Genomic DNA, 27,506 nt, shown 5'->3' on the forward strand with positions numbered 1-27,506 from the left:
AAATTACCCAGATTTAGTCACTCTCAAGCCATCCTAGGTGTATATGAATTTCTTCTTTCAGATGAATGCAATCTGAGTTATATTTAAAAATGTCCTGGCTCTTCCAAGTTTTATAATGGCAGTGAATGGTGGTCGAGATTTTGAAGCCCAAAAAAATTCCATCCATCCATCCATCATAAAAAGTACTCCACACTGGGGGTTAATAAAGGCCTTCTGAAGTAAAGTGATGCATTTGTGTAAGAAAAATATCCATATTTAAAACTTTATAAACCATAATCTATGGCATCCGCTAACTGTCGTACGCATGTTCCCCAGAGAGTGGCGTTCCAGCGGATGAAGATAAATCTTTTCAGGATTCTTTGATGAATAGAAAGTTCAAAAGAACAGCATTTATTTGAAATTATAACATTATAAATGTCTTTACTGTTACTTTTGATTAAAATCAATGAATGGCTGAATAAAAGTATCCCAAAAAATTGACTGACCTAAATCTTTTGAACAGTGACTATGTACCACGTGTGCTGTGTTGCAGATTTCCACTCATCCCTTAGCGTCTATAAATGAACAGGAAACATTTACAATAATGACACTAATGAAACCTTGCAAGCAATAGCGTTAAAAAGAATGTGAAGCTCAGTTTAGCTCAGGGATTGTTCAGTAAAAAAATGTGAAGCTGGTTGTATTGATGTAACATGTACCGTAAGAGAGCTATGGTTATATTTGCACATTTTAAATATTTGTGATTCTGTCTGCTTACCTGATGAGATTTCCAGCACAACTATATTTACTGTAAACATTTCCCATTCGAACACACTATGGTATGAATTATTGTCTAAAATATTAACAGGGCACTGTCAGTGCAATTAATGTATAAAAAGTATGGGTAACACTTTCTATGAAGCCCTTATTTATAATACATTATAAGGGTATTCTTAAGGCATTATAATGAATGCATAATGCATTATAAAAAACCTTATAATATGTTGTATCATCTCATGAATATTTACTTATTTGTGGTTATAGCTTTTAAGAGTATGATGATGTTCATGAGTATGATGAACACAATGAACACGTTTCATCCACTTTTACAATGGATTATATTTCTCATAGTTATAATGTCTCATATCTTGCCATTTTTCTTATGCTACTTTACTTAAAGCGTAACTCGCATAAGGGAAGAAGGAATGTAAGCTGAAAAACATAACACGAGGTGAAAAAACGGCACACTAGACACGTGTCCTCTTTTAGGACTGTAAATACTCCACTTTTCAGTTAAAATATGAGACACTCCAAATCGAAAACATTTCAGACTATGAAAACAAGATCTAAGAGAAAATACTCATTCGATCCTTGTTCAAGCGCCACATGATGTCAAAATGTTTTCTTGAAGTTTGGTCAGATTTACACTGGCAGCCAAAAGTTTGGAATAATTCTGATTTTTTTTTTAAATGTTTTTGAAAGAGGTCTCATAATAAACAAGGCTGAATTCATTTGATAAAAAAACCCGGCAAAAACAGTAAAACTGTAAAATATTACAATTTAAAATAACTGTTTTCTATTTTAATATTTTTAAAATGTAATATGCTGTATTCCTGTGATACAAAGCTGAATTTTTCAGCATCATTACTCCAGTTTTACTTCAGTCTACTCCAACCTTCACATGTTCACAGTGTCACATGATCCTTCAGAAATCATTCCAATATGCTGATTTGCTGCTCAACTAACATTTGCAATGTTGCTGCTTAATATTTTTATGGAAACCTTAATACACTGCCATTCAAGAGTTTGGGGTTTGTATGAAGGTAGAATGACGTCAAAAAGATTTGCATACACAGGGTAATATTTGTGGAAGTGTACATAAGACTGTAAGAGTAAATTAAATTTGCATGCGCAAGAGAAGCTTTGTAAAGGTATCAGATAAGAGTAAATGGAGTCAGCGAGAAGCTCATTTGGTTGGCTACAAGAAGAAGGTGGCCCCGCCCTTCCCCTCACACTTGCAAAACTCAGTTAGTGAGATAATCGTGCCAAAATTGTAAGCGCAGAGAAAAGAAAGACGGAGCTGTACATATCGGTTTATTTCTGGAACTTTTTGCCCCACATACACAAGTCATTTAGACATTTGCAACAGTTAGTTTTGTACACATACAGATTGGTTCTATGCAGTCAATCCGTTTTGCAGTTCTTTAAACTGTTGTTTTCGCTTGCAAATCACTGTTCACAGGCTTGCAGTGCTTTTGACCGTCTTTTGGCGAAAAAAAACGTGCCAAAAGTGTAAGCGCGGAAAAATGGAAGTCAGAAGCATGCAGATCATATTTATTTTGCGTTAGCATGAAGCTGCAGTTTCACAATACATGAATTACACTTACGAATAACAGTAAAATGCTGCAAATATTTTTTTCTTGCGCTTGAAACGCGATTTACACCTTTACAAAGCTTCTCTTGCGCATGCAAATTTAATTTACGCTTACAGTCTTATGTACACTTCCACAAATATTCCATCATATTTTTATTCAGCAAGGATGCATTACATAAAACAGTTCAATACAAAGCTGCAAAAACTGTTTTCAACACTGATGATGACAATAATAATAATAACCATTATTAATAATTGAGCACACTGAAGACTAGAGTAACAGCTGCTGAAAATTCAGCTTTGCCATTACAGAAATAAATGTCTTTTTAAAGTATATTAAAACAGAAAATAGTTATGTTACATTGTAACAATTTTTCATTAAACGCCAAGAAAATAAAATAAGGTATCGAAATCTTGAAAAAGTAAGCAGTATTCTCTGCTCTCAAACGCTGGGGGCGTGTCCACTGTCGGCTATGAAACCACGCCCACTCATGGGAAAGCTGCCTCTCTCAACTGCCAAATACTGCTACAACCTGAATGGATGCTCCCTCTAGCAGCTTAATTGGATTTACATAGGGCATACATGTTTGGTAATATGCATTTACGTGACGAAGGCATAGCTAGCTAGCAAATTGTAGGCTGTAGTAATTAACGGTAATGGCAGTAACTCGCGATCGAGCTGGCGAACCACTGATGCTAATGAACTCTAGTTAATATAGGGTTAGGGGAGGGGCCATGCTCAGTGGCTCCAGTGCGTCACTGAGACATGATTTCAGGCCTACTCAAAAATGGTGAAAAACTGTTTAACCGTCTAACTCCACAATTCAGTACTACATAGTTAACAGTCTTTGTAACGTGTTTTCAGCAACACATTTCTAACATTTATAATGTGTTTAGAAATAATTCTCTGAATTGCCAGATGCAATAAGCCCTCCTAAAATAGTTATCTTCTCCGGTCTTATCTTTGCCACTCTGTAGCTTGTGTAAGGAGAATGACACCTCTTGCCCCCAAAATGGAGTTGGTAAATTGGTGTGTGTTAAAAGAGAGTACGCTATTCTACATCTGTGTGTCCCTGCAGGCATGTTCTACTGACAGGCCCAGGGCGAGATCTGTCCATCACCGCGTGCCTCTGCTCTTTCCCTGAAGTTTGGAATAATTCTGATTTTTTTTTTAAATGTTTTTGAAAGAGGTCTCATAATAAACAAGGCTGAATTCATTTGATAAAAAAAACCGGCAAAAACAGTAAAACTGTAAAATATTACAATTTAAAATAACTGTTTTCTATTTTAATATTTTTAAAATGTAATATGCTGTATTCCTGTGATACAAATGTCCTTCACCCCTCATTCCACAAGACACAATCACACCAATACATCTGTTTTAGACTAGGAGAACCAGGGATAGTTCAACTTCGATCAGTGATGAGATACAAACACCCCAAAGTAATTTGTTGCATGTCCACCAGTGAACCTTGAACATGAATAAATAGCGAGAAAATATCAAACATTACACGCTTGTGTTATTAGAGAACCTCGCTGATGTGAGAAATAAGTGTGCCGTCTGCTCTAGCGAGGTGCTTTGTGTCAGGAATGAAAGCCTCAGACACCAAGCAAAGAACTCAGCCATTGCAACAAGTCTTGTGAGGGAAATTAACTGAAGCTTTATTCTGCAGCACAGTGACCTTGACATTTTCACTTAGAATGCCATTGTGTCGCTGCCACAGAAAGAGATGTATCTGAATTAATCAGGTATCCGCAAGCTTATGCAGTGTTGAAAAGGTAAAGCTGTTGATTCAACACTCACCACTGAGTTTAAAGCAATGCAAGTTCCTCAAGACATAAAAAAAACTGAATAAAATGACCAGTACAATTCAAGTAAAAAACAGTAAAAAGGTTTTTGCACAATTTGTTTGAGCATATTTCAATGACAATTTAAAAATGACAACTTTAAAAAAATATATTAAAATTTAATAAATTGAAATGAAAAGATTTCACTTTAATTTGCATTGTCATACAATGGCACTTAAATTAACCTAAAACAGCATTTAAAAGAAAGATATGCAAACGTTGAACTGTTGTACAAGATACGATTTCCTTTAACACACTGTTCAAATACATAAATGCATAAACGCATTTTGTTTAAACTGTGATACAACATGACCTTAAAATACAATACCATTTAATACCATTTAAAAGGTAAGATTTAAAAAAAAAAAGAAATTAATACTATTATTCAGCAAGGATGCATTAAATTGATTATAAGTGACAGTGAAGACATTTATAATGTTACAAAAAAATTCTATCCCAAATAAATTCAACAAAAAATCCTGAAAAAAGAATCACGTTTTCCACAAAAATATTAAGCAGCACAGCTGGGTTCAAGATTGATAATAATAAGAAATGTTTCTTGAGCAGCAAATCAGCATTTTAGAATAATTTCTGAAGGATATGACATGAGTAATGACTGCTAATTCAGCTTTGCCATTACAGGAATACATTTTAAGTATATAACAGAAAACAGTTCTTTTCAATTGTATTTTCATCAAATAAATGCATAAGAGTCTTCTTTAAAAAACATTAAAAACTCTTATCAACCCCAAGCTTTTGAACGGTAAAAGGTTTAAGAAATAAGACATCCACACACACACCCACACCTTCAGTTTTAACATGAATTAATCATTTTGAGTAGATAAGCTCAATACTTCACAAAACAAACCTTAACTTGACAAAAATATCAACAATAACAATGGAAATAAATTAAAAAAGTGCTTTCATTTCTACAGACTTGAATTCAATACAAATGTAGAGTAAGTTTAATATTTTCAAGTTCAGACTTGAACAAACATATTCACTATAGAAAGTACCACATTTTGTCTGCTGTTTTTACTTCAGCACACAAAATTTTCCAGAGTGCATTCTATTATTATTGAACATCACGCTTTCATGCAGAGGTTTAAAAAATCCCTTAGCGTGAATAACAAAGACTCTAGAGACTGCATTTCAATCTCAGGGAAAGCATCACTTCCAATCTGATGACATCAATGAAATGTCTATGCCAAACAGTGTCAGAGTATCCGTGTCCACTCCATGTGATCTTAAAATGTCACTTAGACCTCTTACACGCTCAAATCACTTTGTGATTTCACTTTCACAGGCCTCTCAAAACCCATTTAGATGCGAGTCCAAGCGAGAGGGTGAAGCTGTGAGTCAACTTCAAAGGACATGGTGGAACAAATATCGTTCTCAAAGCTCTCCTCAATGTGACATGAGAAAAGTCCTTATCTACTCACTCTTTAGTCTGCACCTGAATAACATTACACAGAATTATTCTTAAACACAGTATGCTTTCCACGAAAGGTGATATTCCACGAGAAAATGACTGATTGGGCATCTGATTTAAGGTTCATTCGTGTGGAGCGAAGGCCAGAAACTGGAGCAGATGCTCTCTCTGGAGAGGTTCATCAGCATTCTGGACTGAACCTCTACAGTCATATTCCATTCCATCTGCCTGCTTCTGTCTTTCAGCTGGAAATGGAGCACCTAGGTCCATTCATTCCCAAATAAGTGCTGGACCATTGTGGACCGTCCGTTAAAGCACATTATCTGGGCCAGTCAAGAATGACAGCAATCGAGAGACTCAGTTGCAAGGATGAAGCAAAGCAGTGTGATGTGATATGAACTGGAAAACTCTTTTAGTAACAGGACAGGATGAGATAGATTCTGACTTTAAGGCATGATTGGACAAGAGGTGGAGCAGATGTGAGATACTACCACTTTACCCTCAGCACTGTGATTGGGTCAATGACATAGAGCCTTTTTTCAGGATCTATTAATTTATTCATAATTTTACTTGAACCCTTGATCCCTCTACTATGATGAACGTCCTTATTTCTGAATTAAAATTGATTTTTATTTATATACACTACAGAACAAATATTTGGCAGGACTTTTAAAAATTATTTTCAAACGAGTCTTGTTTATATGATCAAAAATGCAGTAATATTGTGAAATATTATTACAAATTAAAATAATTGTTTCTATCTTAATACATTTTAAAAGGTAATTTATTCATGTAATGGCAAAGCTGAATTTCCATCAGCCATTACTCCAGTCTTCAGTGTCACACGATTCTTCAGAAATCATTGTAATGCTCAAATTTCTGATCCTCAGCATTGGGTATTATTATCAATGTTGAAAACAGCAACTATTAAATGCAGCTTAATATTTTTGTGCAAACCATAATATTTTTTCAGGATTCTTTGATGAATAGAAAAGAACAGCATTTATTTGAAATAGAAACCTTTTGTAACATTATAATTGTTTTTACTGTCACTTTTCATTCATTTAGTGCATCCTTGCTGTAACGCGGAGGCAGTGGCGTTAGGATCCATGTGCAGCTTTATTAGTTCACAAGGCAGGTCATTCAGGCATAAATCGGTAACTGGCGTCAGATACAACGAAGGCTGGGCAGAATCGTAAACAGCGTTCGTGATCAGGGTCGAGGCAGGTGGCAGACAAACAATAGCATAAATCCACGAGGCTGGCAGGGTTAGAATAGGTAGGCAGCAAGCAGTCGTCAATGGGTAAACAGTCCAGGTAATCAACAGATAATCAAACACGGGGAAAACGCTCAGAAATGTCTGCAAGGCAAAACAAGACTTCACAATGAGAGCAGGGAAGGCACAGTTTAAATAGACCGGGCAATGGGAAACACCTGTGCAGGTGATTAGTCTCAGGCATGGGGCATTGCGGGAAATGAAGTCCGAAAGGATCGGTTAGTACTCCGGTGATGGTTTCCTCTGGTGGTGATCGGAGGGAGCCACAGAGGCTGAACTTGTGACACTTGCTAATTAAAAGTATTAATTTCTTTAAAGAGCCCACACTTTGAACAGTTTTTATAAATAGATCTGCTTATTAATTCATTGAAAAACAAGCCATAAAAATGCAGAAAAACAAGCCATAAAACAGGAAATGATAATCAAGGTCAATAAGTCTCTTAGAATATCATTTAATTTAAACTTTTTATGAGAAAATTAGTTCAGGTTGTAAAATGTCATGTGGAATATAAAATATGTTTTACATTACATTGAAAAATATTTTGATTAACATGTACACTTGCAAATAAAGTGAAAAACAAAATACATTATACTTTTATCTGATACGCCACATGAGATTTTTACTATTTGAGTTTTTCAAACCAAAATGAATACAAAGAGTACATTTGTAAGATATTTTTTTCTTTTCTTTATTATGGTCCCTCCTATTTGTCATTGACCCGATTGAGTAGGATTCATTGCGCTCTATTTCTTCTGTGCAACCCCCTTCTTATTCATTGCCTGTGGGAACACCAGCAAAGGACAAAGTGTAATGCTTATTAACGTACAGCATGTGCTCACACTTGCTATCTATCCTCGACTGAGCTGCAACCAATTAGAGCTGATGGTCTACTGTAGTTGTTCCTTGCTTGTATACGCAGGAGCTGTCCCCTCAACAGCGGTGCTGAACAGAGGCTGCCTCTGTCCACGGTGCTAAGGATTATCTGTAGCCAGTACCAGCTAAAATGGCCATTGACAATCACTCCAAAAACTCATCCCATCCATCATCCATCACATACTTGCCCTTGGCGCATCACTACTCCTCAAGTCCCCCCCCCCCAGCCTCTTCCATCTTCCTCTCTCTTTACATCAAGTCCCTCTCATCTGTTCTCAGACACCACTTGTCAGTGAGATGTGCAATGTGGTCGAATGAGTGTGTGGAAGTGTGTGTGAGGCCCACAGGGCATCTATCCCTCCATTGAGAGATCAGAGCAGGTGCCAGATGCCTGGAGCTCATAGAAAAGAACACCATGCTTTTCAGCTCACCTTCAGCTCCTCGGTGCCCACACATATCCGGTTAACTCATTTACTGCCGACAACACCTGCACATTGCACACTGCACCGCATTCTCACACAGTTACAGAATTCTTGTCTCACACGTCATGCGGTGTGAGCACTTCTCAGAGCTGCTTTATGTCATTCATAATGCTGCTTGACAAAGGTCCCGAGTTCATGAACACTGCATTTTTATGCCGCAGAAAGTATAGAATAAACCAGAGCGACTTCAGGATAAATGACTATTTATCATTTGTCACCGAGTTCAGCAGATGGAGTGAATAAATGGGGCTAAAAAAAACGCGAGCCACATTTCGCTCAGACATATTAACACATATTAAAACATGTTAAATTATTAAAGCTTGCCCTCTTGACCCAAACACGCTCAGTCAGACACAACGTGCAGATATATGAGATGTTTAATCAGACTTTTCATCATGTCATATCAGAGACTCCTACACGAAACTGTCCATTTAAATTCACTTGTCGTCCGGCTTCCCTAATGAAAATAAAAAAGCGAATCTATTGAGAGGACTGGATTCAGATGGATAACGTTGACGGGGCCAATGAGATACAAATGCACATGCGATGCAAATCCCTGGCATACCATTAAAAATATACTCTCTAATTGAGTATTTGCACAGCAAGGACTTTTGTAGGAGAGAAGCTGTGTATTTTTTTTTCTGCTGTCATTAGTAATCTCTTCAGGGCAGGTAAGAGAAGTCACTGATGGGAGAACCGGCTGAGAGACAGACTGTATTAGAAATGAGATAGTGTATCTGGCAGGCTCACTGTGAAATGTAACTGTCAGCCATTAGAAAGAATCAGAGTAGAGAGATTTGTCCTCATGAGATAATGAGTTTCAATCTAATTCCATTCCATACAGAAATATTCTCATAAGACTGACATTCAATTCTCACACAAGCAGCGGAAGTATTGACATACGCATTTCCTTTGATTTCCCTTTTGTTAAAATCCACATCAATCACACCCCAAAAGGAGTAAATATTTAAAAGTTTCACAGAGCTCATTATGAAAATCCTGCTTTATCAGCACTAAAGCACATTTCTGTTTTTTTTTTCTTTTTTTCTCCCTCAAACGCCTCTAGTTCTCTAGTTTCCTCAAAACTCTTGCTTCTGGGATTTGTCTTACATGGTCCCCTGTTTTTGCTGAAATGTCTCTATTGCAGTGTTACCCAAATAATTACATCCTGATCGTGTATTCCCTCGACTATATCCTGGTGCTTTGTCTCTCTAAACACACCTCCCATAGATTAAGGGTAACAAGGGAATCAGGAGAGATGCTGAGATCAGGAGAGATGTATTATCTCACCGGTTTTATCTTCCTAAAATCACTCAAGTGCAGCGCTCAAAATAAAGCTACATAAAGACCTCTCTAGCAATTTAAAAGTCCAGAGATTTCCTAACATAGTTTAAATTATTTTTATATTTAATGCTGGTTAGTTCATTCTAATAAAGTCTTTAAATTAAACTGAAGATTTTGAAATGTCATTTAAATCACACTTCAATTCATCACAAAATTCACAGCATAAAAAACAACAAAATTTTTCTTCTAATTAGTGCATGGAAAAGCACATTTCCACATGAACATTGTTGATCACAACCCCTAACCAAAGACACATGCCTTTTGTGTGATATAAAATCCAAGCTACAGCACACAGCTTGAGTTTCACGTCATAATGGAAAACAAACCCAAAAACTAAATGAAAAATGAGTTAGAAACATGATGAGCTAGAAAAATGATGCTATTGTATACAAGACCCTTCAAAATTCACTGTAAGAAAGTAATATTCCCTAAATTTAGCTCAGACCTCTTCAGAAAATCTGACAAGGCCACTGTGAATCGTTGATGAACAGTGATAAAATCTGAACATATTAAGAGGTATGAAATAATGAGGTGTAGAGTGTCAAAGACAAGTACAAAAATATGTCCATGAGTTTAGTTTAAACCAAATAATAGCATTGCAGGCCTGAAAGCTACTGGATATGTTTGGGAATTGTAGTGATTGCAATCAATGATAGCCTCACACGGGGCATCAAAATGTTGTGATTTTAGATTTGAGTAGCACCACCATTTAGTTTGGCCACACTATTTTACAGGGCACCAGCCAGGAATTTCACCTTGACAGTAAAAAACAATCATTGAAGATTGTTGAATAAATAAGAATTACATACATTGGAGGAAGTTGTAGTCTGACCAATCTGATTTGAGAGATATTGTTAACTTGTTGAGCCTCTTACTGTATTATCAACACAAGGAAGACACAAGTGTAAGTCGGATCCGTTTCACAGTCTTGAACACAAAGCACTGGTGAACGATAAACTCCTGAGCACCGAGAAGGTCCTTGGTCTGGAAACATGCAAACGGAGGAGCCTTGAAGGTGAAGGTTCTAAAGTCTGTACAGAAGATCCAGGCACCTGGAACACGCAGGAAAAAGGATTGCTGACGAAATAATTCTGAAGTTGTTGGAGAAGATCCTAGCAGTTTGGAACTTGCAAACGGAGGATCACTGAAGAGAAGGTTCTGAAGTTGTTGCAGAAGATGGGGGGCATTCTGTCACTCCGGCTCCACCGCGGTCTTCCAGATCCCTGCCTCCGCCTCAGTCACCTGAGCCATCTGCTCCGCCTTGGCCCTCCGGAACCTCGGTGTCACCCTGGCTCTGCGGCTCTCTGTCTCCATCCTGGCTCTCCTTCTCTGTCTCTGTCTGTCTGTACACACAAGAATGAGTGCGCTTAGTCCAGCAGATGGCATTAGGTGTGTTCTACTTAAAGTGGCGCTGAGCGGACCGATCGGTTAATGGATGCTTTGATATCATACACCCGCAGCGCCGCTTTAAGTCTAACGCACCTTTTGTTTGGGGTGTTCGGTGAGTTCCATCACGAAATATACTGTACATCATTCAACCCAACCAATCAGGTTGTCAACGTATCACTATGCCTTTAGGTTTGGTATCTTTAGGTTCGCTGTCAAAAATGCCAGTGTGAACACTAAGCAGACCAGGACCAAATGTATCACGTCATAATGGAAAACAAACCCAAAAACTAAATGAAAAATGAGTTAGAAACATGATGAGCTAGAAAAATGATGCTATTGTATACAAGACCCTTCAAAATTCACTGTAAGAAAGTAATATTCCCTAAATTTAGCTCAGACCTCTTCAGAAAATCTGACAAGGCCACTGTGAATCGTTGATGAACAGTGATAAAATCTGAACATATTAAGAGGTATGAAATAATGAGGTGTAGAGTGTCAAAGACAAGTACAAAAATATGTCCATGAGTTTAGTTTAAACCAAATAATAGCATTGCAGGCCTGAAAGCTACTGGATATGTTTGGGAATTGTAGTGATTGCAATCAATGATAGCCTCACACGGGGCATCAAAATGTTGTGATTTTAGATTTGAGTAGCACCACCATTTAGTTTGGCCACACTATTTTACAGGGCACCAGCCAGGAATTTCACCTTGACAGTAAAAAACAATCATTGAAGATTGTTGAATAAATAAGAATTACATACATTGGAGGAAGTTGTAGTCTGACCAATCTGATTTGAGAGATATTGTTAACTTGTTGAGCCTCTTACTGTATTATCAACACAAGGAAGACACAAGTGTAAGTCGGATCCGTTTCACAGTCTTGAACACAAAGCACTGGTGAACGATAAACTCCTGAGCACCGAGAAGGTCCTTGGTCTGGAAACATGCAAACGGAGGAGCCTTGAAGGTGAAGGTTCTAAAGTCTGTACAGAAGATCCAGGCACCTGGAACACGCAGGAAAAAGGATTGCTGACGAAATAATTCTGAAGTTGTTGGAGAAGATCCTAGCAGTTTGGAACTTGCAAACGGAGGATCACTGAAGAGAAGGTTCTGAAGTTGTTGCAGAAGATGGGGGGCACTCTGTCACTCCGGCTCCACCGCGGTCTTCCAGATCCCTGCCTCCGCCTCAGTCACCTGAGCCATCTGCTCCGCCTTGGCCCTCCGGAACCTCGGTGTCACCCTGGCTCTGCGGCTCTCTGTCTCCATCCTGGCTCTCCTTCTCTGTCTCTGTCTGTCTGTACACACAAGAATGAGTGCGCTTAGTCCAGCAGATGGCATTAGGTGTGTTCTACTTAAAGTGGCGCTGAGCGGACCGATCGGTTAATGGATGCTTTGATATCATACACCCGCAGCGCCGCTTTAAGTCTAACGCACCTTTTGTTTGGGGTGTTCGGTGAGTTCAGTCACGATATATACGTCATTCAAGCCGACCAATCAGGTTGTGAATGTATCACTATGCCTTTAGGTTCGGTGTCTTTAGGTGTCAAAAATGTCAGTGTGAATGCTAAGCAGACCAGGACCAAATGTATCATTTTCCTTTTTGGTCCGGAACAAATCAACTAAACGAACCGAACTACAAGTGTGAACGCACCCTAAGACTTCAGCACAAAATGTGCTTGTACTTTCTAGTTTGTCTAAAAATTTGAACTCAAACTTTACAAGAAAAGCGAAGAAAAATCTAGCTGGCAGAGAGTGGCTCAAGGTCTCAGTTCAGACTGCTTTAGGAGCCCTGGTTTGGCAGATCTACTCTCTGAACTGAGAGGGAGTATAGAGCTGTTGCACTTGAGGAGACAAACTCCACCAGGAAAACAGCATCTTTTTGTAGATAAATGTTATTCAGAAGCAGCTCCCTCATGTGAGCAGGACTGCAGTGACTAGTCTTTAGTGGGAGGGATATCAGGTTTGCAGGAGCTAGCAGGTGGAAGTGAGCCGGCCAGGAAAGGAGTTAGTAGGCAGGCTGAGTGGGAGCTCTCCATGGTAGTGATGGTTTCCAGAAATTTCACAACACATAACCATGGTCTGAAGGTCTGCTTTACAAACTCATAAAGGTGCATCAAATCCCATTACAGACTGCCCCAGGTGGAAAAGATTGAGGTACAGTAAAAAAGTTATCTTTTAAAGCATCTTGGAGCTTATATGATATGTGGTTGATAAAACATATTATTTGGATGTAATTTTCTTAATTTGTATTTTCACATTTTACTTATCTAAGGATCAGAGTTGGATAATTGGACAACTTAGTTTAGTCTTCAGGGCAGAAAAAGCACCTACAATACATCACCCCAAGTTGTTTGGGAGGGTTTCAAGAAAAAAAAATCCTCTGCTCAAGCATATTCAGTTGCCTGGGTTCTATGGTCAGATAAAACAAAACAAAAAAAGAGCTTTTTAGCATACACAATATGGGTTTAAAGGGATACACAAGGATAAAAAAAAGTGCCCACAACACTGATGGATCTTTAATGTTCTGACCGTATTTTTCTGTCAGAGGTCCTGGACATCTTATTCAAATACATGGCATCATGGATACTATCAAATACCAACAGATAAAAGATCAAAACCTGACTGAATCTTATAATGGGCCGTGGATCTTCCATCAGGACAATGATCCAAAAACAAACATCAAAATCAACACAAAAATAGGTCACTGAGCACCAAATGAAGGTTCTGCCATGGCCGTCCCAGTCCCCTGACCTGAACCCTATAGAAAATGAGTGTGGTAAACTGAAGAGGAGAAGCACCAACATTGACCTTGGCATTTGAAGGACCTTGAAATATTCTGCATGGAAGAATAGTCTCCAATCTCCAACCTCATCAGGCATTATAGAAGACTCAGAGCTGTTATTTTGGCAAACAGAACTTGCAAAAAGTATTGAATAAAAGGGGGCCAACGTGTATTTGAGAAAAACAGTTTTACTTCAATGAAATATTCGATGTTTGAAATTATTTTTAATGAATGATCAAACGGATAAAGGATGCAGATTTATTATTATAGCCTTCTTTGCTCATGTTTGCCAAGGGGGCTAATAATTTGGGAACACTTTAGTATAGGGACCAATTATTAACCAGTTATCAGCATGACTATTATCAACATATTGGCATTTATTAGTACATATAAAGCACATATTCTGCATGACCATATTCTACATTTGTAATATTATCCAATACCTAAACTTAACAACTACCTTACTAACTATTAATTAGATTAGGAGATTATTGAGGCAAAAAACACAGTTAATGGTTTGTTAATAATTAGAAATTGGACCGTAAAATAAAGTGTGACCAATAATTATGACCTAATAATTCTGAAATTATATATAGTAATATAATACTCTATTTAATATAAATTTATGTAAATATCATTATATATATATATATATATATAAAATGATATGTAAATATCATTTTATATATATATATATATATAAATATATATATATATAAAAAAGAGATGGTGGTGCCCAGGAACCTGAATGACTCCACTGTCGTTACAGTGCTATCCATGATGGTGAGTGGGGGGAGTGCAGGGGGGTTCCTCCTGAAGTCCACGATCATCTCCACAGTTTTGAGGGTGTTCAGCTCCAAGTTGTTAAGACTGCACCAGACAGCCAGCTCTTTAACCTCCTGTCTGTAAGCAGACTCGTCTCCATCCTTGATGAGACCGATGACTGTAGTGTCATCTGCATACTTTAGGAGCTTGACAGAGGGGTCTTTAGAGGTGCAGTCGTTGGTGTAGATATACATATATACATATAAAATTAAAATAAAACGTTGTACATAAAACCTAAAAAAATATATACAGTACTTGTATTTGTACTGCTGTTTGCAATTATAAACCATTATAACAAAAAAATTATTTTACCATGTAAAATATACCACAGGCATTTTCATGTTTGTCAGGAGAAAACCCATCAAACTTTGTGTGTTTTACATAAACTTTCATTCAAGATTTATTGTCTTTTAAATAAATTAGGCTACTTCCAAAAAACTCCTTTTTCTAATCTCAAAGTTCAAACCGATTTTGAACATTACTGACAATGAGACTTTCTGCATTTCATGCTTGTCCCTTTAAAATAGCTAATTGATTGTTTTTAGGACCTGCAGATTGTCACAATTGTTGTCTATTGTCTATAGCTTGGTTTGGTTTAAAGAAAAAAAAAGGTTTTGTTGTGCAAAACACAGTAGCTTAAGCAATTTGTTGGTGACAAGCAAGTGACTCCAGGTCTGTCAAGGTCTGAGGCTCAATTACAAGCGGAGGATAGAGGGGCTTAAAAACCAGGGAGTTACTGAGATCACAACCACAATCTGTTTGTGTGTTGAGTGAAAAATATTGAATTCTGCTCGAAGGGGGGGATTTGTGTTGCTAGAGAAAAAAAAAAGTTTCTGATAAATGTCAGTTCACCATAACCCACTGGAATGATATATTAAGATACAAATGCCCAGCATCATTTCCCAGTTTCCAGTGACTGCTAGATCAAGGCAGGTTTTAGATGAGAGATCATGTATAGCTTGAAGCTAGGAGCTCTTGTGTATCGGGAAAAATTATTACATGCAAAGGAGGGAGGAAGAGAAAGATGGAGTGAGGGACTAAGAGAAAGAGACAGAGAGAAAGTGTGTGAGAGAGAAAGAGATGAAATGGGAGAGTGAAGCAAGAGAGAGAGAGCAAGAAAGAGGGAAGGAGGAAGAGAGAGAGTACCGCCCTTCAGTTGTGTTTAAATGTGAAGCGGAAAATCATCTCTGTGGCTCAGGGGAGTGAAGAGGCGATTCTAGTGTTAGATGAGCGGGTTTGCCGTGCTTAAATCATAGCGCTCTCTCTCTTTCGCTCTTCGTTTGTCCTACAGTGTCCCTGATTCAGGCTTCAAAGTGAGAAGACAGAAGAACTGAGAGTTTCTACAAGACTACAATACCTGGACACAGGGATATCTGGACACCTCACAATGGATGGATTGAGAACAAAGTGTTGAGTTCTCCTACGGCTGTCCCTGAATGATACAGGTACAGTAGTTGTTTCAGCTTTGTTTTCCTCTTTACCAAGTATCAGCATGCAGCTGATGCAATAGTAATGTTCAGAAAACAAATATAACATGTTTTTACCTTGATGCATGCAAAATGCTTGTTTTTTTTTCTGTGAAAAAGGAGTGCACTGAAAGATCAGCATGAATACCTTCATCTGATCTCACTCAGTGATTATTATAGCCTACATTATGAAGCATATGCCGTGAGACCGAATGGCTGGCTCTTTTCATAAGTTCTGCAGACGTTTTTATAGTTTTATTGTCTGACATTCAATTTCAGCACATGCTATGTGGATAACTGAAGAAAATGTGACTGCCTAGTCATAACTCTAATTTATGAATATGAATAGGCAATTGGAAACTCAATGATGGAGACAGACTGTCAGGTGGCTGAGGATAAGAAACCAATTGGCACTTTCATCTCTAAATGGCCTAATAGACACACTAAGAGGCTGAAAGCAAGTCGGTCTACATGAAGATTGGATCTGCGAGATTTTCTCTGCACTGAAAAAATTGGTGTATAATCAATATCTCACAAAGAAATTGCTGGTACATTTCACAAACAATTACAAAGAAATGGAAAGCAACACTGAATTAAATGTGAAATAATAAAGTATAAAAACTGAAATAGTAATTTCTTGTAAAACGTACTCAAATAATCACTTTATTAACAAATTCCTACTCATTTTTTATAGTGTGAGGAAGTTCTGTCAGGTTCTCTCAAACTCGCATAAACAATATTTCTATTTTTTTTTTTTTCAGATTTAATTAGAAATGGCAGGTTTGAATGCACCTCACAGCATTCACAGCACTTAGGTAGGAATGAATGGAAGTGAGAGATGAAATGCCAGTGTGTGAGTTACTGACCTCTCGCTCTGTGTATCTTCAGAGGAGTGTTGGGATGTCGTTGCTGGTGTGGGTGTGGGTCAGTGTGACAGTCCTGCTGATGTGTGAGGCCACTTTCTATGAGACCATCCAGCAGCACCTGGCCCCGCCTGGAACCAACATACAGATCCTTGGTGAGTCATTCTTTCTCTCCATCTCCTGCCTCATTGTTCACTCTGACATCAGCATGTTTTCTCAGTCTTGGTTTAATCTCTGTAGGGGGAAAGGTTCAGGTATTCATCTCTCAGAGTGGCTGAATCAAGAAGGATTAAACCATAACCTGGATTAAATCAAGTTTTATCCACTACTTCAGTTGCATCACACTTTCAACACCTTAAAAATAAGGGTACATTTATTCCATTATGTTTTTTACTTGTTTTTAGTTTATCCTTGCCTTAGTTTTACAGTAAACTTTAGATACTTTAAATCTAGTAGCTCTAGTGCTATAAACTTTAGTGCCCCTATTATGCCATTTTGAATATTGCCTTTCATGCAGTGTGTAATGTAGCTGTATGTGTTGTATAGCCGAAAGTGCACGATAAATAAAATTATTGTCTCCCAAAAGAAAGAATCGACTCTGAACAGAGGTCACAGGGTAACACATTTGCATAATGCCTGCCTATGTTCTTCGTTGGCTGCAATAACCTGTCTGCAAATAACTTGACCTGCCCTCAAAAACTGTAGCTTGTTTGTGTAGTTAACATCATGTCGAGAAGACGCTGTGAAAGTAAATTCGTTGTATTTTCACTTCTGAAAAATGAGGCTGCACAGAATCAATGGTTAAAATTCACAACAGTACAACCCCAATCTTTTTTGTGTTCCCGTCATTTTACTGACGACTGCTTCTCTAATCTCGGGGAGTTCAATGCGAGATTCACAAAACGCTTGCTCTTGAAAGATGGCTCAGTACCCTGTTTATTTGGGCCAGCTGGCTCCACTGAATCACAACCTGTAAGTATGACAAATAGATGTTTATATTTTCTATCGAGCATTCAAAATACAGAACTATGGCAATGGGTGTATCGTTTCCGACACGCGCTGTACACGGTAAACCAATCACAACAGACTGTGCTATCTGACCAATCAGAGCAGAGTAGGCTCATGGAAAGGAGGGGTTTAAAGAGACTGAATCTTAGAACTGCTTCGGATGAATCGTTTGAGAATCATTGGAAAATTAGGTGACATTAAATGCATATTTTGAGAAAACTAAAGCATTTTTTGACCTTTCATGCATGTAAACCTATTGTAGGAGACTCCCAAAATAATATTAGGAACCTTAAAAATGCCGTAATAGGGGCACTTTAAAGGATAGTTCACCCAAAAATGAAGATTCTGTCATCATTTACCCTCATGTCATTCCAAACCCACCAGACTCAAAAGCTAAGAAACAAATTAAGATTATTTTTAATAGTATTATAATATTTATATTATTATTACTTTAATATCATTATTTCCTATTCTTTTTGTCCATCCCTTGAAAGTCCACGCAACCAAAAATTTCATGCATCAAAAAGAACAAAATGATATCGTAAAAGTAATAAAAATCAAACAGTTTAATACAAATCGTCTAAAGAGACACAATCACTTTATATGATGAACGGATTTAATTTAGGCTTTTATTCACATATATACATTGATGCACATAGATAAAGAACATTGAATATAGTAAACAGAAGCTCAGACATGATTGTGTGACATACAAGGACAAACCTCATTGGTTCTCACAATTCAAGCAAGCATGTCCGAGTTTCTGTTTACCATATTTGATGCGCTCTATAAATGTGCTTTGATCAGTGTTTATATGTGAATAAAAGCCTAAAATGATCATGACAGAATTTTTGTTTTGGGTAAACTAACCCTTTAAGGATTAACATTAAACTTTCTGGTTTTAATTTCCAATTCCTATAAAGAAAATAAGGGAGCAGCTAATCTGAATTTTCATAATGATAATAATTTAACAAAGAATTTTTAATACTATTAAAGAAAAACAAACAAATACAAACAGGCAAACAATACATTCAATTTACAGATAATTAAATGTTTTGTGATATTAGCAATATATGATAGTATATACAGTATTAAGATATTTTATGTATACAGTCAAATGTAAGCATTATAAAATAAAATAAAAAATAAAATAAAATATCCATTACTTGCACAAGCTATTTTTGATATCCTCTTCTACATGACACTCAAAAATGGAACCGAGTATCTGAGTTTTTTTTTTTTGGCTGCTGTTTACTTTGGTTAATCCACCATGGCGGACAATCAAAATTAATTGCAGGTGAAGGTTTTAATCACTGGTTTGTTAGGCAGTGTATTATTAAGAAGCTCAACACAACTTCAACAATTCCTTTTCTTAATTGAATTCTCATTGGTGCAACTCTGATTCAGGAAAGTAGACACACAGGGGATGGATTTCTAGCACAGCGGTTCTCAACATGGCATTGCTGCAGGACCCAGATTTGGACATTTATCAAGCAGCAACCCAACACAGTAGCAGAATTGTTTTGATGGTTTCAAGCTCTCGGTAGCCAATAATTCACTGCACACAACACACTGTGGTCTGTATTTAATGATGTTGGGGTTTGCATAGGTTTTTCCCCCATGCCTTTCGAGGAGTCAAGCACTTGACACCAAGGGCATGTCAAGTAACTCTGCCTAATTTGGCTAGCTTTTACCATCTGTAAATGTCCAATAAATTTGCACTGGAGTCACTTTTTTAACATCAGCAACAAAAGCATTTTTCCTTCCAAGTTTATAAGCTATATGCTAAATAAGCACAATTATACGGTTAGATGTATTTTTTTATTTCCATTTAACAATGACATTTTTTTTTGTGTTTTCTTTTGTTTTTGTTTTTTATCCCTATCAGCACATGCAAAACACCAGCTGAGAACCACTGCTCTCAGACCTCATGGTTGGCCAAGTTTATAAGCACCTGGAGTGTGAGAGGAGTTTTCAATAATAGTTCAGGTTCAAATCCTCAACAATAGCGTAGTCAGGATGTGGTAACACATTAGATTAGGGAACACATATTCACTATTAGTTTTCCCTCAATGAACTCCTAATTTGCTGCTTATTGATAGTAAGTAAGGCTGTATTTTGTAGGGTTTAGGGATCTAGAATATGGTCATGCAGAATAAGGCATTAATACTGTATGTGCTTTATAAGTATTAATAAACAGCCAATATGCTAGTAATACGCATGCTAATAAGCAACTTATTAATAGTGAATAGTGTTCCTAAATCTGAAGTATTACCCAGGTTGCTAACCCTGTGCCCATCACAGTAAAACCTTACAATTTTTCTTCCACACATCAGGTCAAGAGGATATCAGACATATTTATCAGTATGTAAATCTATTAGAAAATCCTGTTTATCTAATATCTCGGCGGTCTGGGGTGGTTTTAAGGTTCGCCTCAATTGAAACAGAGCACAAATGCTTCTTGTAACCTCACACCTTCAAATGAGAGGGCTAAAAGCAATTTGAGACCGTACCACTTACCTTAACTAATCTTGCTAGAGGCACTTTACTGGGATTGGATCCTGAATTGGAATTGATTTTATTGTACAGGCTATAGAACAATTATAGAGGTACATGCTATTCCTGATTCAGAGCAGAAGGTCGGTGGAGTTTTGCCTCTGTTGACATCAAAGGCTTTGACTGTTAAGATTTGAACAATTTGGCTTCAATGCCATTCAGAATGTAGATAGAGCAACGTTAGTAAATCTAGCCCTGATGAAACAATTGAGCTCCAGCACAAGAATATTTCTTAACAATCAAACGGTCATCCTAAATGGAGGGCTATATATTGGCCCACCAGTACTGAGTGCTCTGGGATCCACTACCCCAAATCTGAATATCAAAGCAGATAAACAAACTGCACAGATTGGGCTTTTATGAGCTTTGGTGACGTTGCATAAAATTCACATTTGGTGCTGGATGGAATGAATGGACAGAGATTACGTTTAAGTGTCCATATGTTCTCTCAAAAGATGAACAATACTGGGGCATTTAGACGTTTCTTGACTGAGTATAAAAAGAGGCACTGAATAATTCATATTTAAGCCCCCCATTCTGCTCCAAAAAGATGATTTCTCCAAAAGATATCAATTTTGGTAATATTTTCAGATATCAATGTTTTCTGAAACCACATATTCAAAGCCATTTCCTTTTACCACTGGTCTTGTATGAAAAACACAAACAACCAGCACCGATTGTAGCTCCAGGATGCATTTGCATGTTGTAAAAACATCAAGCTCAGCAAACATACTCTCAAACTGCCAATCATGTAAGAACAAAAATGTTTAAAGGTCAGCCAAACTGACAACATCTGCTCTGCTTTCAAACCTTGTGTGATTGTCGACATTTTTGATGTAATGACAAGTGTGTGCTCTAACTGTAAATGCTTTTTCAAGTCAGGGTGATATTGTGGCTTTGGAGAGGGTGGGAGTGTGTGCATGTGTGTGTTGTGATACAAAGAGATATTTGTTTAAGTATTGAGTGCTTTGGGGCTGGTAGATTGTCCTGATTATCAGGGTTGACAGGTCATGAATTCTTGCGGTACCGTTGCTTTCATTAAAACCATTAATGTGACTAGTGACCAAGATCACTGCAGGAAATTGCGAATATAGGAAACGGTGTTGTTCTGAAACTGAGGACTTGAGCTGCATCCATTGCAAAAAGTTTTTTTTTTTTAATATACAGAGAATTTTAATTTTGTATTTGAATTTCACTAGAGGTCAAGGTTTATGGGAGCATATGTCTGACTTATGCAGTATTGACTATTATGCAGTATAAACTGCACATATTAATGTGCCAAAATAATGTCGCTTGGCAACTGCAAACTGCCTATAGTTAGAAAAATGAACAAAATGTAATAAATAAGATGTGCAACATTGCGAATACAGTCATAGCTAAAAGGTGTTCAAGAGACAGCATAGATTTTAAAATTAGCTACCACACAATAAAAATATTAAGGACACAATTTTTGATTTAAACATTATTTTATAAAGCAAAATCATTAAGGAAATGATTACACTAGAAGAAAGGAATGGACGATATATGGTCACTAGCTTAAGTAAGAGATTTTCTAATTGATTGGTATCAGTCAATATTGGATATACAGTATATTGTAACAGTGTTTATTTTTTCATATTTATTTCCTCTGTTTTTTATTACATTTAGATTAGCTTAACGCTCATGTAAGGTTCACCTAAAAACGAATAATTTAGTTACACTGTTAAATGTAATCTTTATCAAATCTTAAAATAATATGCATTTTCATAATGTATATTATAATGTTGTGTTTTCTGAACACAGCCTACTTGCAGCATTTAAAATGATTGATTTAAGTTTTTAGTTTAAGTTTAATTTTTAATTTAGAGAAAACAGTATAGAACTTCAATATTGTTCATTTATCGGTCATCTGCCATAACAAGAAAATTATTATTGATATCAGCAAGAATTTTAATATCGGAGCATCCCTACTAGCAGATGAACTCCCTGAAAAAAAAAAAAAACAGAATGCTGATATGCAATAAAAATAATGATTCACTATGGGAGTTGTGGAGTGATGTGATGAACAGGTCAAAACTGTTACCATATTGTGATTGGCCAACACAACTGGAATCACCACCTTAATGCGGGGGAGGGGTTTGAGTGTCCCCTCTTTGGAACTGGAACAATGTATTGACCAATCAGAAGCCAGGATTGGAACGATCTGTTCTATAATGCTATAAATAATACTTCTTTAAATAATTGGTAATAAATTGACATGTATTTAAATATTTATTTAAGCCACACAGAGTCCCAGTTTACAGGTAGAATCACTGCAAAGTACAGTTTCTTCTGGCTTATCGCTTTAATAAATCATTTAAAGGCTGAACAGAGATGATTATATTTCTAAAAATTATAAAACTTCTGACAAGCATTTTTGCAAAACACATCAAGGAATCTGAAATATCGACAACTATATGCATTGAAGCAACATGACCACAGTGCATGGGATTGCATGTTTATGTTTTTTATGTGATATGTGTGTGTACATTGGCTGCTCTGTGGTCTGAAGGGTCTTGATTTACTTGCTGCTGAGATGCGAATCGATGATTATATGCATTTCAAAATATAGAGACGGGTGAGAAGTGGGGGATAGAGAGAGTGAAAAGCACAGAGCAAGTTTAAGTTTTAATTTAGACAAAAACAAAACAGTATAGAGCTTTATGGTGTTGAGGGGTTTGAGTGCCCCCTCCTTGGAACTGGAATAATGTATTGACCAATCTGGAGCCAGGACTAGAACGATCTGTTCTATCCACCTTATTTTGCAACGCAGAAGTAAACAATTTTCTGTGAATGTGCAATACTTCCAATTCATCAGCCGCTAAAGGTAATTAGAAGAAGAAGTGCAGTAAACAGTAAAACACTTTGCACTACAAACCAGAGTGTTTAGAATTATGACAATACATTAAAATAATATGATAAGAAATACCAGTTTGCAGTATCAAGCAGTATAACAAGCCACTTTGAACAACTAAAAATAACTGGAAGCAAATGACCCTGCAAGTTTTTGCACATTTAATTTACAAATGGCCGCATATACTCTTATGTTAAAATAAGGTGGATAATCCTATAAAAAATATTATACTTATTTAAATAATTAGCAATAAATTTCAATTTATTTAAATATGTATTATAATGATATAATCTATTTTATTATAATTTTATATTTTATTATATATAATATATTTTATATATTACACATTAAATTAAATTATATATATATATATATACAGTGGGTACGGAAAGTATTCAGACCCCCTTAAATTTTTCACTCTTTGTTATATTGCAGCCATTTGCTAAAATCATCATTAATGAGGAAAAAAAATGAACTTAAATGATTTTAGCAAATGGCTGCAATATAACAAAGAGTGAAAAATTTAAGGGGGTCTGAATACTTTCCGTACCCACTGTATATATATATGTATGTATATATATGTATATATATTTATATAAGCATGGGTGTCTTTTATCATAGTGCTGTGGCTGACTTATTAAAGCTATAAGTCACTCAGAGTCAGTTTAGGTAAAATCACTGTAAAGAAGTTTCTCATGGCTTATGCTTTAATAAATTAAATGCATTAATTTAAAGGCCAAATACAGATTACTATATGTCTATCTAACAATTATAAAATTTCTACATGACAAGCATTTTGTAAAACACATTGAGAAATCTGAATTACTTTAGCTATATGCATTGAAACAACATGCCTATATAGTGCCTATATAGTGTTTTAATTTTTCTGTGTGATGTGTGTACATCGACTGCTCAGTGGGCTCACAGGTCCTGATTCACTTGCTGCTGAGATGCAAATCGATGATTATATGTATTTTAAATGTAGAGATGGGTAAGGCACGAGGGCTAGAGAGAGTGAAAAGCACAGAGCAAAAGACAGACGGAGAGACAGACAGAGAGAGGAACGTGTAGCGCATCTCACAGATCTGCTGCCGGCTGTTCTTGCTCTCCGGCTCAGACAGACAGATGAGGATGGGTGATTCATGAGACCAGGTCTTTATTCAGCACTGACAGCTGCAACAGCACTAAGCAAATTGTGTTTGTCATGCATGCATAGCTGCCATGTTTTAGTGTTATGAGTCTGAATTCTCCAGATGTAGAAAATAACCCATCTTTAACAAACCGAGACCTGAACCAAACCTTTACAAACAAACACAGACACAGTTTCTCGGGCCCCTGGGAGACCATCACTAAGTCCAAGGACAAGTAGGCTATTATAAAAACAACCACACCGGAATCGACCTGGGTAGATCAGAGATTTAAAGTGCAAGTGTTAATAGTAGACTGGCAGCTAACTGTATTATGTTGAAAATAACAGCAGGCTAATCCGATAACTGCGATTCAGCTGCCTCTTTACTTTAACAGCAACACAACTGTGACTTATGAGCTTCTTGCTGTGGTTTTAGAGGGCAGATATCATATCAATCTTGTGTAGTTTCTAAGAAATATAGATTGTCTGTCAGATTCACTTTATTTATTAGGTTCTTGATCAATGTAGCTCTTCCTAGACATGAAGCTGTGAAAACAGTGGCGTGCACAGACCTCTGGAGGGGCAGGGGAGTAGTGGCGTTACGAGGGCACAAGTGTGGTCCGGGGTTGGGTGGGGGATTGGTTTCCCCCTTGGTAGAAATCACGGTCCGGGGGCACTTTAGCATCGATGATTAAAGGGGCAGGCGCTCGAGACCCCCCGGAGCATAAGGAGCCGTCTGCTCTCTAGAGCTATCACGGTACTTTGATGTCATACAACGATCGGTCTGCGCACTGCTGCTTCAAGTCGGACACACCTCTTATAGAGTTAGGGGAGGGGCCATGCTCAGTGGCTCTAGTGCATCATCAAGACGTGATTTTAGGCCCACCCAAAAAATCCTGAGCACAAAAATGGTGAAAAATTATTTAATGGTCTACCTCCACAATTCAGTACTACATAGGTCACAGTCTTTGTAACATTCTAACATTTAGAACAATTCTCTGAATTGCCTTTACCCGGACTTTAAAACAAGAAAAATTTAAACTGTGTAAGATATAAATGCCTTATTTTTTAGTAAACGTATTTTGAATAATATTTATTTTTCTTACTTCATTGGCAAATTAAATGCAAAATAGTCTTGATATCAATTTGGTCTCTCAAGTAATTCTATCTTGTTTTAAGGATGTTTAGATATGTATACTGGAACACTAAAAAATACTGATTAAGAAAATGTTTTTTGCAGTGTAGTCTACTGGTCTATGTAGGTCTTGTCATCTTCTTGTAGAGTGCAAGTACTCTACTCAGACTCTTTGTTAAAAGCATCTCCTGTGAGTACAGATTACCTCACAGCTAAATATCTACTAAAACCTCTATTGAAATTAATATTAAATGTTTTATTACTGCTGCTTGACTGAGCAAATGGAGTAAAGCATTGTGAACTATCACACCATAAGCACCTTCATACCATGAGAGTGCTGATTGGTTCATACATCTGATTTTTTTAGTTAATTTTGCTGGTAAAAAATGTATAAAAGCGGGATAACACTGATAATAAACTGGAATTAACAAAACTGATGCAGATGGAAAGATATGAATGAATCTCATGTTTGTAATTTCAAGATGAAAATCTTAATCCTGAAAAAGAAAGTATAGTGAAAATAGACAAATCATTTGCCTGCTATGTCTTTTTTAATAAAACATTAAATCATATGTAAATCACATGTTGTTTATAGAATTCTATTAAATTAAATCGATATAATAATAAGGTTTCTTTCAGTATAAAAGAAGCATGAAAAAGGAAGATATCTATATTCAAAAAAATTTAGAGCTGAAGTGTGCAATAAAACTTTTTACAAGCAACCACAAATATTTCATTATATTTCATTACATTATATTGAGATTCTTTTTAGGAGGCTCCTAAAACAAAAACACAAATATATTTTTTGCTGCCTCTGAATTCCCCGCTCAGTGTTTGCGTACATTCTTGTGTTGCCATTATCTAATCAGTGTGATCATGCCATCATTTTCCTCTCGGCTCTACAGTCATTAGTTACATGCCATTTAAGTTCAGTTAATTGGCTCAAAACAACCTGGCAGCAGAGCTGAGCACCCATGAAGATGGCAGCCTCCAAGTAATGTACTTCCAGGCCTGGCCCAATGCCAGCCGAGCAATTACCATTGAGATAAATGGGAATCCTAACAGATAACTCTCTTCAGGTATCATATAGACCTCTCTATGTTAGCCAATAATTGAATAAACAAACAGGTCCAATCCCTAACTCACGTCGTTTTAACTAAGTTTAATGCACTCATTGCGGGAGATCTGGCAATATTTCAAATCTTTCCCAGTGTAGGGATTTCTATCATGAACAGGACACTGATATGCCACTGCATCAACTCATCATGAGGCTTCGAACTAATCCAATCAGGAGATAACACAGAGATCTTTTGTATCAGGACTGAAAAGTTCTTAAACCACATATAGATACCTCGCGATGTCTCGTGATCGCTAATGTATAGAAACCAGTGTAGACACAGGAAGTAAATTAACTAACGCCCTCAGGCCTGCAACACGGGATCGATGCATGACTATCACATGACGTTTGACCATCTGCTTCCTGCCACTGACTGAAACCCTTACAAACTCCTTTTGTCACAGATAAAGAAACAGAACTTACACAGACAATAAAAAAGACAGCATTTAAAATCATTTAAAGTATCAGAGCAATATATTCACAAATAATATGTTTATGTCTGATGATGTGTGATGTGTTTCCTGTAATCGGTGCAAGTTTAACCAATGTTGTATAAACACCTTTTAGTAATTAAGATTATTAATGTGTATGCAAACTATCCGATATTGAGCTTGAATGAAAGCTTGTTTTATTCGCCGAACATTGGTGTTAGTGAAAATTTTATATTCTGTATCATTCTCTGGTGATAATACTTTTATCAGAAGTTATTTAAAACTTCCAGAAGTACGCCCCACGGGAGCATGTGACTTGTGC

General features: G+C 36.9%; 1 protein-coding gene across 4 annotated transcripts in view; it reads left to right on the forward strand.

The window, feature by feature from the left end:
• The first annotated feature begins 15,770 nt into the window (after positions 1-15,770).
• Positions 15,771-27,506, forward strand: part of LOC107657002 (protein FAM19A1-like) — a 63,553-nt gene continuing 51,817 nt past the window's right edge. For 3 of the 4 annotated variants that reach the window (XM_016444974.1, XM_016444976.1, XM_016444975.1), the window contains exons 1-2: positions 15,771-16,052; positions 16,962-17,091. In XM_016444974.1, coding sequence (XP_016300460.1) covers positions 16,044-16,052; positions 16,962-17,091 — 139 coding nt within the window. In that variant the 5' untranslated portion in view covers positions 15,771-16,043. The remainder of the gene's footprint in view (positions 16,053-16,961; positions 17,092-27,506) is intronic. The other variant, XM_016444977.1, reaches the window with a different exon arrangement.

The sequence above is a fragment of the Sinocyclocheilus anshuiensis genome, unplaced genomic scaffold (assembly GCF_001515605.1).
Source record: "Sinocyclocheilus anshuiensis isolate Anshui unplaced genomic scaffold, SAMN03320099.WGS_v1.1 scaffold1453, whole genome shotgun sequence".
Classification (NCBI taxonomy): Eukaryota; Metazoa; Chordata; class Actinopteri; order Cypriniformes; family Cyprinidae; genus Sinocyclocheilus; species Sinocyclocheilus anshuiensis.